General features: G+C 47.3%; 1 protein-coding gene across 10 annotated transcripts in view; it reads left to right on the top strand.

Annotated features, from left to right (window-relative positions):
• The window catches only part of NHSL2 (NHS like 2), a gene marked incomplete at its 5' end in the record, with an annotated part of 256,434 nt that overhangs the window by 178,577 nt on the left and 63,599 nt on the right, over positions 1-14,258 (top strand). The window contains one exon of one of the 10 annotated variants that reach the window (XM_084789444.1): positions 2,749-3,633. The exons of 8 other annotated variants lie outside the window; for them this stretch is intronic. In XM_084789444.1, the coding sequence (XP_084645570.1) occupies positions 3,591-3,633 (43 nt within the window). Of the gene's footprint in view, positions 1-2,748; positions 3,634-14,258 lie in introns of those variants that run through there. One more of the 10 variants, XM_084789440.1, reaches the window with a different exon arrangement.

Below are 14,258 nucleotides of genomic sequence, written 5' to 3'. Positions count from 1 at the left end.
TGGTTTGCTTTTGGTCAAAGTTTTACGTCTTTGTTTTTGTTTTTTGTTTTTTTGTTTTTCGAGACAGGATTTCTCTGTCCTTAGCTGTCCTGACTCACTTGTTGACCAGGCTGGCCTTGAACTCACAGCCATCCATCTGCCTCTGTCTCCCGAGTGCTGAGATTAAAGGTGTGTGCCACTATGCCTGGCCTTTTACCATGTTGGAACCCAAGCATTTTATTGTGTTTATTGAAGAAGTGGGGAATCTAGATACTTTAATAAACATGAGGTGTGGGTTTGGAAACTACCAATCTTCCATAAACTTTTCATTTATAAAGACTCACAGAACTGAGGTGACATTGCCAAGGTCACTCAGTTCCAGAGATCAATTTGGACAACAGTTCAGCTGCTCCCTTACTGCTGCCACCCATGATGCACTAGAGTTGTCCCTTTTGACCTCTAGGATTTTTCTAAGGACCACAGTGCAGAGCACCTTGGGTCACACAGCCATGAAATGTAAGCATAGTGCATCCACACAGGAGAAACTAGAAGGGCCCTCACACTGGAAAGATGATACTTGAAATGACCATGAGGTCCCTGGTAGAACTTGCATGCTGACAGGTCAGCTCTTTGTCACCCTTGTCAACCCTTTGTCACCCAAATGATTTGGGCTGGTACAGCCTGCTAAGTGCCATCTGTGCCCCTATTAAGTACATGTACTTTGGATGCAACCTTCATTTCTCTCAACAGCAGATTTCCTATTTCAGAAGTTAGTCTCCTGCTCAATTGTCCATGAACACAGATGGAGGGTGTGGGGTCCTGGGTGTATTTTGTTCCCTGTCACTTGCTATTGGGGAGGGTGACACAGGGCCATCTCTGGGAATTCCCCGTGGGATAAGGACAGTTAGGGTGAGGAGTGCTATTTCCAGCCCTTAAAGCTTGTCTCAGAAAAGATATGCTGTTACCTTGGCTACGCAGGAATAAGAGATGTCCACCATCTAGCTTACAGCTCCTTTGCAGTGCTTTGACCCACCTCAGAGTGAGCCAGGAAGACGCATGAGCTGCCAGCATCTTCTTGCGGAAGACACTTTGGAGACCCTATTCCTGCCTCTGGGCTCTGGCTTGGGGATATCTGGCTTCCCAGTTATTTATCTTCACACTTCTGTCCTCACCTCATGGCTGCACACTGTTGCTTCCAGTGCAAACCAAGAGTATGGCCAACAACAGTGTAAAAGAGAAGCCTTCCTGAACCTTCAGTAGAAGCCTAGAGATGACATAAAGCCCCAGGAGGAATACCAGGCAACATAGGCAAGCACTAGCAGTTTGCATTGAGCCAGGCAGTGTTTTGCAGCCATTAGCTCAGTCCACACAATACCTGCATAGTATAAGTGCTTTTATTGTCTCGAAAAGAGAAGACATAGATTTGCAACCGTGCTTTCTGTAATTTGTGGCGGCCTAGAGAAATTAAGTAACTTATCCAAGAGCACACAGGCATTTAAGGAAGAGGCCGGGTGACTGGGCGCTATAAAAATCTGCCCATGTGAGGGAAGTAAGGTAGTCACCGTGGCTTTACCCTCTGAAGTAGCTACACATTACCGTTGAATTTCAGTGTCTCCCAAGAATTCCCCCAGCTCGGCCTGAGTACACGGCTTGTCATCCCAGCACTTAGAAGAAGGATCCTGAACTCAAAGTGAGCTTGGGCTACGTAATAAGACACAGTCTGGGGGAAGAAATGTGTGATGGTTCTCAGCCTGGGAAGATTTTAAACTATGCCTCGACTCTCTACCCTTCCAAAGTCTTGGTCTTATTTGTTTCACATAAAGCACAGGCTGCAGGGAGCAGGGAAACGGTAGACCAGAAGGCTGCAACGGAACACGTCAACCCTCCAGACCTGCACCTGACACCCATCTGCCATTTTACCTGTCTCTCCATCTATGACTGTAGCTTTTTCCTCTCTAGCAACAACCAGACTTCCAGAGAGAGATAGCCCCAGTCCTCTTTCCTTCGTTAGCCTGCTGCAGTGTGGCCTCTACAAAATCCCCTTCTCCAAGTTCGCCCGCTCAGTGTTGCTAAAGTGAACATCACTGCTTGGGTACCAGCCAATGCCATGCTTAGATGTAGTCCCTTAGTCTTTTTTTTCCAGTGGCTTTAAAAAAAAAAGCATGCGATAGAAATTTGTCCTGAAGGTAGGACCTCTCCCCCAGAAGCTCCTACCCTGTGCTGAAGGAGTTGAAAATCTTGATACAGGTGATTTCTACCCCCACACTCCCAACCCTCAAACTGCATCCCCATCTCTGTGTCCCTGGCAGAAAGAGAGGAGAGCCCAGCCCATGCTGAGTCTCCTCCCATGCTGCAGGCAAGAACCAGTCATGCATCCTCCTCTGATTAGAAAAACTGGCTAGCGGGACGCAGACTCAATCCCTGGCCCGTACTCATTTCACCAGTAGAGCCCTTTAGCCATTTAGTACTGGGTAACAAAGGAGTCCATTTGTGGTCGGCTCCTGGCCCACTTGTCTTGCTTCTGTGTCCTTGTCCTTCTAAACATACAGAAATAAATTTGGAAAGTTGCGTTTTCACTACTTTAAAGCCAGTGATTCTTCCATGCATGGTGCCCTGGGAAACAGGCTTTGTGAGGCACTGTGTGAAGGAGCTAGGCGAAGCATTGAGGAAGGCTAGCATTCTTCTCCCGATGCCCCAGAGAGTGGGGATGGACTCCAAGTCTCCTTGTCCTCTGGCATGTGTACCACTGAGCTTCACTTTCCACCCCTGTGCACAGGACCTGTCATCTAGTTCTTATGTCCATGGTGAGGGTGCCCTACACTGTAGAGTCTTGACATGGCTGTGGAGTAGATCCTTGCTGAGAGCTGGAGACACCGAACCGAGTAACACCCAGCTATAGTTTACAGACTCATTGCAGGCCCAGAGGGAAAGTGTGTGTGTGTGTGTGTGTGTGTGTGTGTGTGTGTATGTGTGTGTGCGCGCGCGCGCGCTCCAGAGATTTGCAAAAAAAAAAAAACAAAAAACAAAAAAAGCAGGGCCTATCTCTGCGCACGTCTCTCCTGTGGGAAGGAAGGGGCCTGCACGGTGACAATGGACCAGGGCGCTGACTCAGATAGCCCGGTTCCTGTTCATTTCCCCTCCCAGCAGGACAACCACTGAGCTGAGCGGGGAGGTCAGCCCTCCAACGAGGCCAGGACTCAGCCTTTGACTGAGAGCTGAGATCCTTACATAAAGAAAGATAAGCCTAAGTCACAGACAGCTCCCCTCACTGTCCGTCAGCTAGGAGTTGGGACGAACAGGGCCATTGAGATTGTGGGTGGAGAGCCAGGGGTGCGAAAAGAGAAAGGTGAAACTTCCATTTTGAATCCAGAATTGCTTTTCCTGGACTGGACTGCCCAGGAACTCCACAGGACAATGTGATTGATGGGGCCAAACTGATCCAGCCAGCGTGTTGGGAACTAGCTAAGGCTGTGGCCCTGGATGCCCTACTGAGAAACCTAGGGACAGGTTTGGAACAGCGTGGAGCCCCAGGGCTCTGTGTTCCCAGCGTGAGCCTGACACACACGTCTCTGTTGTGTGAGGGTTGGCTGGAAGTGGAAGCTTCCACTAGGATGGAGAGAGGAGAGTCTCTCACCCTCTTCTGGAGCCGGGGAGGTGAGTCATTGGGAGAGGAGGGGTGGATGGCCAAGTTGGAGAGGGGAGAAGGGAAGGAATTGTGGGCTCGTGGTGGGGGTGGGGGTGGTGATGGGGTTATGCTGTGGTGATAACCTGGGCTGCCTCAGAAGGGAGGGAGACCCTTAGTTCTAGAGGTGTGCAGAGACAGGCCAGACAGAGACTTGGACGACATGCTCTACAGAAGCTCTAAGATTGGGCGGTTCCGGATCTAGAAGGGATGGAGGCGGTCACATCCGAACCCTGATATCTTACGGTCTTAAGGGATTGTAAAGGTGACTGAGGAACTGTGCGTGCACGTGCCTCTCTCATTTTCTTCCAGTCAACTTAATGTAGATTCTGAGGCTTCGTCTTTCAGCTGAATCTCAGTCAGTTTGGGGGCTTACCCTTTTGCCTTTAGGCTTGCACTAAAATGCCGGATTTGCTTTTGCAAAGCACGGTTGCTGGAAGAGGCAGGTAAAGGGTACTGTCACTGGCCATTTCCACATGTGCTTCCTAGTGCTGTCTAGACTCAATTCAAGCCAGACCTCCTGGCAGTAAGGTAAGTTCAGGGTCCTGGGAGCTTTGTCTGGCTTCTGCAAGGAGTTCCAGCCAGGATGGGGGGTGGGGGGGGGGTGGGGGTGTAACACGACAGGTCTGTGTCTGGAAACATCTGGGAAGCCGCTGTTTTGGTGGAGGCAGCTGGCAGGACAGAACGTGAGTCCGTGGGGTGCCTCTGCGGCTCTAGTCAGCCCTTTGTAGCTGGAGTAGGCTCAAAAAGTATTTACGAGCTCTTAAAGTGATTAGAAAAGCAGAGAGACGCAATCAAAACGAAGTAATGTGAGGACCATGCATTGCAAGCTGCCATGGAGAGGAATTAGAGGGAAGTGGTGTTTAGTCTTCAGGTCTTTGAGGGGTTGTCATGGGCTGACGGGACTAGATGGGGGTCTGTGTAAAGTCTCATGTGGCATAGCTGGGGCCGGTAGACAGGGAGGCGTTTCCTACCAGGCTCTGCACAGACGCGCTGGGCAGCCTAGAGCAGCCCTGATGTTCAGCAGCCTTGGAGGGAGAGTGTGTCTTCTCTCCAGTCAGAGTGGGATCCTTTGATGGGAAGCAGGCCTGGGGCGGGCCTTCCTCTTCGGCTAGAAGGAGAGATGGGAGGGAGGGGCAGCTGTCACCTTGGGATGTTGGCCTGGCCCCACCTTGCAGTTGCCTCCTCGCCCCCCTCCTCCCTCCACAGCTGCTCGGCTGGTTGCAGCCCCCTCAGTTCCCCTCCCTTAAACCCGGCTCCCTGCCTCCACTCTTCCCTCACTTGCCCCACTCTGCAGCCAAGGGTGGCTTTCAAAATCTCCCAGCCACCTCCCATCACCCCCTGGTGAAAGTCCCCATTTCTTTTTTCTTCTCTATTGCCTCCTTTCTACTCTAAAAACAGAACAGAGATAAGATTATTTCTCACTCTAATACCACTCTGACATTTCATAAATCTATGTCCTAGGCGACTGGAAAGGGCTATATTTAACCTTGCATCTTGTAGCTTTTAATGGAAGGCTCTGCCTTCTAACGCCACAGGAGACCCAAGGCCTGGCTTTCTTCTCTGCTAGCCTAGCCAGCTGCCTGGAAGGTCAGAAGCAGTCTCACCTTCCGGTGAGACGGCCATCCCTTCATCCTCAAGCACCTACCACCCCGTCTGTCCCTAAGTGAAGAAGGCCCCTGTCCCATCTTCTAGAGTGTGCCCCTTAGCTTTCTTATCTGCAAGTACTCTCACTGACCACAGAGGTAACACAAGTGGCTGCAGCTGGTGAGCAGAGGCTAGAACACACAGCCTGGAAAACATGGGCTGGGAGCTGGGCTAGGAAACAGAGCCAGGAGAAAAAGAAAATGTGTTGTCAGGGGCCTGGTTGGGCCACAGATAGGGAGGAGAAGTGATGCTAAGTAAGGTGGCAGGCTTGGTACCAGAATCATTGCCTGATGGGACCGTCACAACAGTCCTGGCATTACCTACATTATACCCCAGTGAGGAGGCTTGGACTAAAGGGAATTCAGTGACTTGTCCAAAGTCGTATCTGTTGAGAAAATGGCAGCTGGAGTCAAACCCAGGCCTATCAAAGTACAAAGTCTGGTTACTTTAGCCAGAGCCAGGAGATCCGTGATTGGCTTGGGCTTGCCCTTTGGAGCAGTCTTATGATTGCTCCCTGCTGGAGCCTTGCTAGACTCTTGCTGCACTGCCAGTCATTTCGGCCCAGGCCCACCTCAATTTCTGCCGCAAGCTGAGGAGTCCAGCCCGGTTAGTTGGGTTTTCTTGTTGTTGTTCCATAGTTATTTTTGGTTTTGGTTTTGTCTTGTTGGGCAAGAATCTCACTGTGGAACCCAGGCTGGCCTCAAACTGAAGGGTCTCCTGTGTGCTTGGGGTCGCAGGTATGTGGCTTGGTGCCTGGCGGCTTCCCTGCTCTCAGGCCTTGGAACTGGCTTTTCTCATACTGTTCTCCTCTGCCTTGCTGATAATAGCTTCTTGGATCACTACAAAAGCAGTAAGCTATACTCCAGTTTTCCATAGCTGCCGTCAACACTGCTAACACTAATGCTTTCTCTGGCCTCTGGGACAAATTGCATCCCCCATTTTGTCTCAGGTTCCCCAGCTGCAATGTGCGATGGAAGAGATTCTCTAAAAGCATTTCCAGTTCTCCAAGTCTAGGATGCCCAGGGTCCAGTTCCCTGGCCAGCCCTACCCCTGCTGCCTGCCGCCTTCTTCTTCTTCTTCTTCTTCTTCTTCTTCTTCTTCTTCTTCTTCTTCTTCTTCTTCTTCTTCTTCTTCTTCTTCTTTTTTCAAGTTTCTCAAGACAGGGTTTCTCTGTGTTAGCCTTGGCTGTCCTGGACTCACTTTCTAGACCAGGCTGGCCTCGAATTCACAATGATCCACCTGCCTCTGCCTCCTAAATGCTCAGATTAAAGGCATGTGCCACCATGCCCGGCTCCCTGCTGCCTTCTTAGTGGTGTTGGAATAAAGCTCACCACAGCTGTAGACTTGGAAAGCTTTGCTGAGGCAAGTGATTGCTCCAGAGCCGATCCACAAAGCAACGGCTCAGGGATAACAGCCCCATGTGCAAGCCCTTTTCTTGTTTACCAACTTTCCACAGTGGCCAGTGTGTGTGGTGTGTGTGCAGGGGGCTTCCAAGGCAATTTTCAGGGTACACAGTACTGCTGTAAAGAACACTGAATTACGTGGTGAGAAAATGACTCTCTCTCCCACTCTCTGATTACCTTAAGGAGAAAGTTTCCGTGTGGTACTATGCTTCAACCTCTATAATGCTTGCTAATCTCCTGCTCTAACAAAGGGAGACCTGCCTCAGGCTCAAAGACAGGGACAGGCGACAGTATCTACTCAGAATTTTAATTACTGTGTTCTGTTTCTATTGCAATTTCTTTTTACAGTTGCTTTCTAATTATGGCAAGCGATACTTGTTTGCTTTCTGGTTCTGTGTTTGTTTGGGCAATGCTGAGGATCAAGCCAGAGCCTAGTGTGTACATGCAATCCATCACTGAGATCCAGCCCTTTGTTGCCATCCTTGTTTTGGGAGGTTGCCATTTAAAATTGATTTCAATATAATTTTATCATTATTATTTTATAATTTTTTGAACAGATAGAATGTAGACTTATTAGTGAAAAACAGAAAGAATCCTTAAGCGTGGGAGGGGTTCCAAGAGAGAAATACCTTATTTATTTCTTTTGTTTTGTTTTTGTTTGTTTGTTTGTTTGTTTATGAGACAGGATCTCATAATGTAGCCCTGGCTGGCCTGTAAATTGATATGTAGTCCAGGCTGGCCTCACATTCACAAAAATCCCCCAACCCCGTGCTGCCTCCCAACTGCTAGGATTAGAGGATTCTGAGGCAGTTTTATGTACTCCATCCAGTCTAGCCTCAAACTTGCTTTGGAGACAAGGATGCTCCTCCTGCCTCTACCTCCTGAGTTTGGGATTTTTTGTTCTTTGTTTTTGGTACCTCTGTGTAACAGCCCTGGCTGTCCTGGAACCCACTCTGTAGACCAGGCTGGCCTCGAACTCACAGAGATCTGCCTGTCTCTGCCTCCTGAGTGCTGGGATTAAAGGCGTGCGCCACTACCACCCGATCTGAGTTTGGGATTTTGTGTACTACCATAACCAGATCTATATGAATGCAGTTAAATATATATTATACATATATGTATATACACACACACACTGGGTTGGAGAGATTGTTCAATTCCAATAACAGCATCCTAGCATGCTGTTTTCCTGCCTAAATGCTTGGCATGCAAGTGTGAGGACTACAGTTCAGATCCTCAGATGCATGTAATGTTGGGAGTGTGGTGGTCCACCTATAATTTCAGCCTCAGAAGGCAGGACAGGGTTCCCCAGAGCAAGGTAGTTGGCAAGACTATTCATATTGGTGAGCTCTGGATTTGATTGAGAGACCCTGCCTCAATAAAGAAAATTGATCAAAGCCTGGCGTGGTGGCACATGCCTTTAATCCCAGCACTTGGGGAAGCAGAGGCAGGCGGATCACTGTGAGTGCAAGGCCAGCCTGGTCTACAAAAGTGAATCAAGGACAGCCAGGGCTGCACAGAGAAACCCTGTCTCAAAAAAGAAAGAAGAAAGAAAGAAAGAAAATTGATCAAAAATGATTCCTAACATAGACCTCAAGTTTGTGTGTGTGTGTGTGTATGTGCAACAAACACACCAACACACACATACATACACACATGAAATGAAAAAAGGAAAAACATTTTAAAAAATTTTTTTCAGCATGCCTTTAATCCCAGCACTCAGGAGGGCAAAGCAGGAGGATTTCTGTGAGATCGAGGCCAGCCTGATCTACATAGTAAATTCCATGACAGTCAAGGATATATAGAAGGACTTTTGTCTCAAAAAGATAAATAAAGATAAACAAACAACATAATTTTTTTAACATTTTCAAAAAAATATATAAGAACACTTAGAGGAAAAAGACAAAGTAAATAGAACCGCTGATCCCAAAACTTGCGGGAATGGGAACAAGATGGCTGCGGCTTGAGCCCCTACTGGAACGGCGTAGGCACTCCACAGCCTCTCTTGGAGTACCAGCTATAGAAGGCCTTGCATGACTTTCCTCTGCTGTCCTAGACGTTAGTGGCCCTATTCTCTCCAACCGTAGACTCAGTTGTGCACCCTAGCTTGCTGCTCCCTGACTGAAATGCCTCACGCCTCCCTGTCCTTCTGCCAAACCTCAGCTCGTGGTCGTCGTCGTTCAGGCCTTGAGCAGCTCCTCTAGGAAGCCCCTTCTTGGAAATGCCTGGGTTGAGTTGTGCTTGTGGGCGTACACACACCTCTACTGTAGCCCGTCTCACCACGGTGGACTCGTTTGTTTGCAGACTTAAGTTGCCTGCCCTCTGGGTTCCAAAACACATTTCCTAAGGAAAACTTGGAGGGTGGGGGTGAGGATAAAAATGTAACTGCAAGTGAAGCCTGTGACAGTGACTGGACCCTGGGGACTGTCCTGCTCCTGGGATCATTTGGAATGGAGACTTCCCAGATTCGGAGCCAATGCTCATGCAGGCCACAAGTCCAGTCTCAGGAATGCTTTTGAGAGTATTGGGGTGTCTTTGGGAATTGCTATCTGAAGTCAAAAGGACAGCACAGTTGCTTTAAGGAAGAAGTGGGCTGCGATAGCGTTTTAATGACAGCCTCAGCCAAATGTGGGGGCTCTGGTGCTGGGGTGGCTGGTCACAGGTGTTCCAAGTTTGGCTGAGTCATTCCTTGGGTGCAAGGTGTCCCTGCAGCTGGAGCTGGTGGAGCACAGCCTTGGGCTAGGCAACTCTGGGTGGAGAGGGGACCTTGCAGTTCCCCAGGAGGGCTATCAACTTGCAGCAGGCTTGCTGGGAATCTGAATGGTGCATCGCAGTGTCCACCACAGAGATCTGGTCAGGCCCCCTGAGGCTCGAGTGCTCGGGAAGCAGTAAGATGAAAAGAGCAGTGGTTTGGAGTACAGACTGGCCAAGCCTGCTGGTGCGGGCCGTAATCACAATTACCGGAGAGGCTGAGGCAGGAGCATCACAAAGACAGAAACAGTCAGGACCACCTAAGAGAGTTCAAGTCCAGCCTGGGTAATTTAGCAAGACCCTGACTTGTAAAAGACCCATAACAAGTTTAAAATTTAAAAAAAAAAAAGGCCAGGATGTAGCTCAGTGGTAGAGCACTTACTTGCCTACTATGCATGGCATGAGGGAATGAGATCAATCCCAGTACTAAAATCACCTCCCTAACAACAACAAAAGCACGTGGTGGCAGGGCTTGGAACCCCGGGTATGCTATTCCAGTCCCTGGCCTTAGAGGACACAGAGACAAGAAAGTCACAAGGAGCTCTGGTATAATTGGTGCAAAAAAAAAATATGTAAAGGGACTATTGAGAGCAATGTGCTAAGTGTTCCTCCTGTGATATGTACCAAAAGACCAGGCTGCCTTAACACTCTGTTCTTGCCTCTCTCTTGGAGACCTTATTATCTGGGTCTTCCCTTAACACATGATTATGGGCCTCAGTGTACACAGGTGAAAACTGAGATCTGGAGATTTGCTTCAGTCCTCACTGCAGGTCAGATTTCCCCCAAGCTGGGACGCCTCCGGCACAGTGTGCTGTCACAGCCTGTGCCCTCTCCCCAGCACCGCCTGCCCCCTCAAAGATACATGCAGTCCTCGGCAGTTTGCAGAGTGCTTATTACATATTTTTCATCTTGACACAAGCCTGCAAGATAGCAAAATAACGGTGTCAGAAGAAAGTAGACTTCTACCTTTGTTTCCTTAACCTGCCTGATACGCAGTTCAGAAATAGATGTATTCAGATCATATTTCTATCGGTGACATTCTTTTTTATTCCGCTTTTCTTTTTCCTGCACGTTCTTAACCACCTGTGAAATTCTTCCATTGCATTCATCTGTTCTTCTATATCTTGTCTCAAAAGTGAGAAAATTGTCATCAAAATCAAGTTACTTCCTTTTAAGCTGTGAGGGGAGAAATAGAGGTTTCATAATTTTTCAGCCTTCCCCAAAAGCAGATGTTCTTGGTTTGAAACATGAAAAATATATGAGATCAAGAATACATCTGATTTTATGTGTGATTAGTACTCTGTGAGAGCTTTTTCTCATTTTTCTTAATTTTTTTTCACATTTTTATTTCATGGGGCTTGGGGATGCTGTGATACACACGTAAAGGACAGAGAGCAAACTGTGGGTGTCGGTTCTCTCTCTCTCCATTATGTAGGCTCTAAGGATCAGACCGGGGTCATCAGGCTTAGTTGCAAGTGCCTTTCCTCACGGAACCATCTCACCTGCCCAGGCTAGCTTTCTTGTTGAGGCACTGTTTGAGGCACTGGGGCTCTCTCAGTGACCTCCCCATGGCCCCTTGATCGTGCTCTTTTTTCTGCATCCAGCCTCCTCTTTAGACCCCCGGCCAAGTGTATTCCTTTCTCTTCATTCCCCGTCTAAAAGATCCCTCCGATCCTCTGTCTTCTCCCATCAAGTGCCAGTGAGCATCAATTTGGAGGTGAAACAGAAAGAGTCCACACATCTCCTCCAGTGGGTTTGATTGCAGTGCGCCTGGCCTCAGAGTTTATCTAAAGCAAAGCTTTTCTCTAGAGTTTTCCTAGCAGACAACCACACTGGCAGTGGCTCCGTGTTTACAGAAGGAAAATGCTCATGTTCCCAGCAGAAACAAATGCACACGGTCCGTGGCCCTGCCTGAAGTTCACATGACTTCATTTCCCATCACTGTCACAGGACCCTAATTTAAATTTCCTTTCTCTTTGGAACTACCAAAATACTCTGCTGGCCTCTTGGGTTAAACAGGGCGGGCGGGATGGTTCATTTCCTCAACTTCCTTGTAGGGAGCATGCAGTAAGTAACCGGGGCCAAGGTGGAGATCAAGGGTCAGCATTTGGCTTTAGAGATTAGCAAAGTAAAGATCCTTATCAAAGTGTAATCTTCAAAGAGTTAAAGCATGAGCTCCATCAAAAATATATTGTGATCAGATGTCAACGATTTCTTTCACTTGCTGATGAAGGAACCAGTATTACATTAAAGCTGGTTTGAAGAACTACAGAAAGGCTGGAGGGATGGTGCAGTGGGTCAGGTACTCAGCATGCAATCCCCAGCACACAGATAAATGCCAGGAAGGTGTGGCAATGTGTCGCAGAAATCAAGGAAGACACCCAACTTCAACTTCTGGCTTCCACACACACGTGCATACATGTATGTACACACTCCCACCCACATGGCATGCACATGCAAAAAGAGAAACACCTGGGAAACAAGCATAGAATTACCTCAAAAAAGGGACTCTGATGATGGCTCAGTGGCTTAGAGCATTTGCTGTTCTTGCAGAAGGTATAGATTCCATTCCCAACATCCACACAGGGGCTCACAGCCATCTGTAACTCTAGTTTCAGGAGAGCCAGTGCTCCTTCTGGGCTCTCTGGGCACTGCACATAAGTGGTGCACAGAGATCCATGCAGGTAAACATCCATATATTCATTTTTTAAAAGAATTATCTCAAAAAATTAGTAAAGAATTACCATGTAACCTGGAAGTCCAACTTGTAGGTACAGACTCCAAAGGACTAAAAACACTTGAGCAGATACCTGTGCACGAATGTCCATGGCAGCAGTGCTTAGGATGGAAAGTTCAAAGAAACCCAGACGGCTATCAGTGGGTGAAGAGAGAAATAAAATAATGTGCCCTATGCAATAAAATGGATTGTCATTTGACCATAAAATAAAATTCTAACACATGCTATAATATGGATAAGTCTTGAAATTACTCTAACTGAAAGAAGCAAGATACAAAGAATAAATTTTGTGTAATCTCATTTTCATGAAGTATCCTGAATAGGCAAATTCATTAGGGCAAAACATAGATTAGAAATTACCGGGGCTAAGAGGAGGCAAGTAATGGGAAAGTAAAAGAATAATGGGGAATTACCACTCCTTTAAAATGCAGATATTTATTTATTTACTTATTTAGTGTGTGTGTGTGTGTGTGTGTGTGTGTGTGTGTGTGTGTGTGTGTGTGTAAATCAGAGGACAGCTTGTGGTGGTCAGTTCTCTCCTTTCTCTACTTTGGGTTCCAGCATCAAATGGAGGTCACTAGACTTGAAGCAGGAGCTTAAACTCACTGAGTAAACTCCCCGGCCTTGAATTTATTGCTTCATAGATACATAGTTTCAGCTTAAGATGATGAAAAAATAGGTATAGATAGCACTAGTCACTTTACAGCATTGTGAATATAATTAGTGACATTAAATTCTGCACTTAGAAATACTAAAAAAAAAGTGGGGAAGGTGGGCTAGCCTGATATGGCTCAGCAGTTAACATAACATACTGCTGTTACAGAGAGCCTGAGTTGGCTCCCAGCTCCTACAATGGAATTCCAGTTCCAAAGGGATATGACACCTCTGGCCCCCATGGGCACCTGCACTCACGTGCACAGACCCAAGTACAGACACACATACACAGATCTCACATGGTGGTTCACATACCCCTAAATCCAGGTACAAGCAATCTGATATGCTCTTCTGACTGCTCAAGGCACCAAGTGCACATGTGTTACAAATACATACATGCAGGCCAAACATTCAGACAGGAAAAAGAAAAAGGAAATTAATACATCTAATAATTTTTTTAAAGAGCTAGGATGTAGCTAAGTGGTAGAAGTCATGCCTACCTAGCACCTCAACACAAAATATTTTTAGAAATAGATATGAGAGTCTTCAAAAGAAAATTGAAGTACAATTATAAAATGGGTTGTTCTATGAGGTAATATAACTATAATTTGGGGGGACCGCTTTTCCTGCTGAACAGAATTAATTTTAATTGCTACCGGACAAAAATCACTTGCAGCTTATCATTCTCCTGAAGGTTAACTCACAGCTTAGCAGAGTCTGGGCCTTAAGCAATAATGGCTAATAGTCTAGGTCCTGCAGATGGTGTTTTCATCTTTACCGAAAGATTACTCAGTGATCTTTTCTGCCTTGTCATACTTTACGTAGTTTTTAGGCCTTTCTTTCCCTTCCTTTCTCCTTCCTTCCTTCCTTCCTTCCTTTATTCCTTTTCTTTCTTTCTTTCAGGTAGGCTTCCCCATATTCCAGGCTAGCTTCCAGCTTCATAAGTAGCCAAGGATGACCTTAAACTTCTGATCCTTTGACCTCCACCTCCACCCTCCGCCGTGCTGGAGTGACAGGCATGTGCCCAACCACACTCAGTTTATGCAATACTAAGGAGCCACTCCAGGGCTTCGTGCATTCTAAACAGACACTACCAACCAAGCCACGTGCCCAGCCTATAGTGTTTTTCTTAATACCTTAAATAATGCATGACAAAGAGCAATAACCGTGCAAGTCTTCATGAAAAAGCTCTAACTTTATAGTTTCAAGGCCTGACTCTCGTGGGTACTAGCATCTTGGTGACATCTCCTGGTGTCACATTTCAGGCCCACTTGGGTCCTTACTGATCTTGAGCTGCTGTGCTGAGCATAACCTGATGCGCCACCCACAAGGCCAGAACCAGAATTTAACTCTTGATCTACCTCGAGGGTCCTAGGACATGTTACAGAAGCACTTGGAATCTGGC

Source organism: Acomys minous, assembly GCF_964271855.1.
Source record: "Acomys minous genome assembly, chromosome: 7".
Taxonomy (NCBI): domain Eukaryota; kingdom Metazoa; phylum Chordata; class Mammalia; order Rodentia; family Muridae; genus Acomys; species Acomys minous.
Note: the sequence above shows the minus strand (reverse complement) of the source record. Positions and strands in the feature narration are given on the sequence as shown.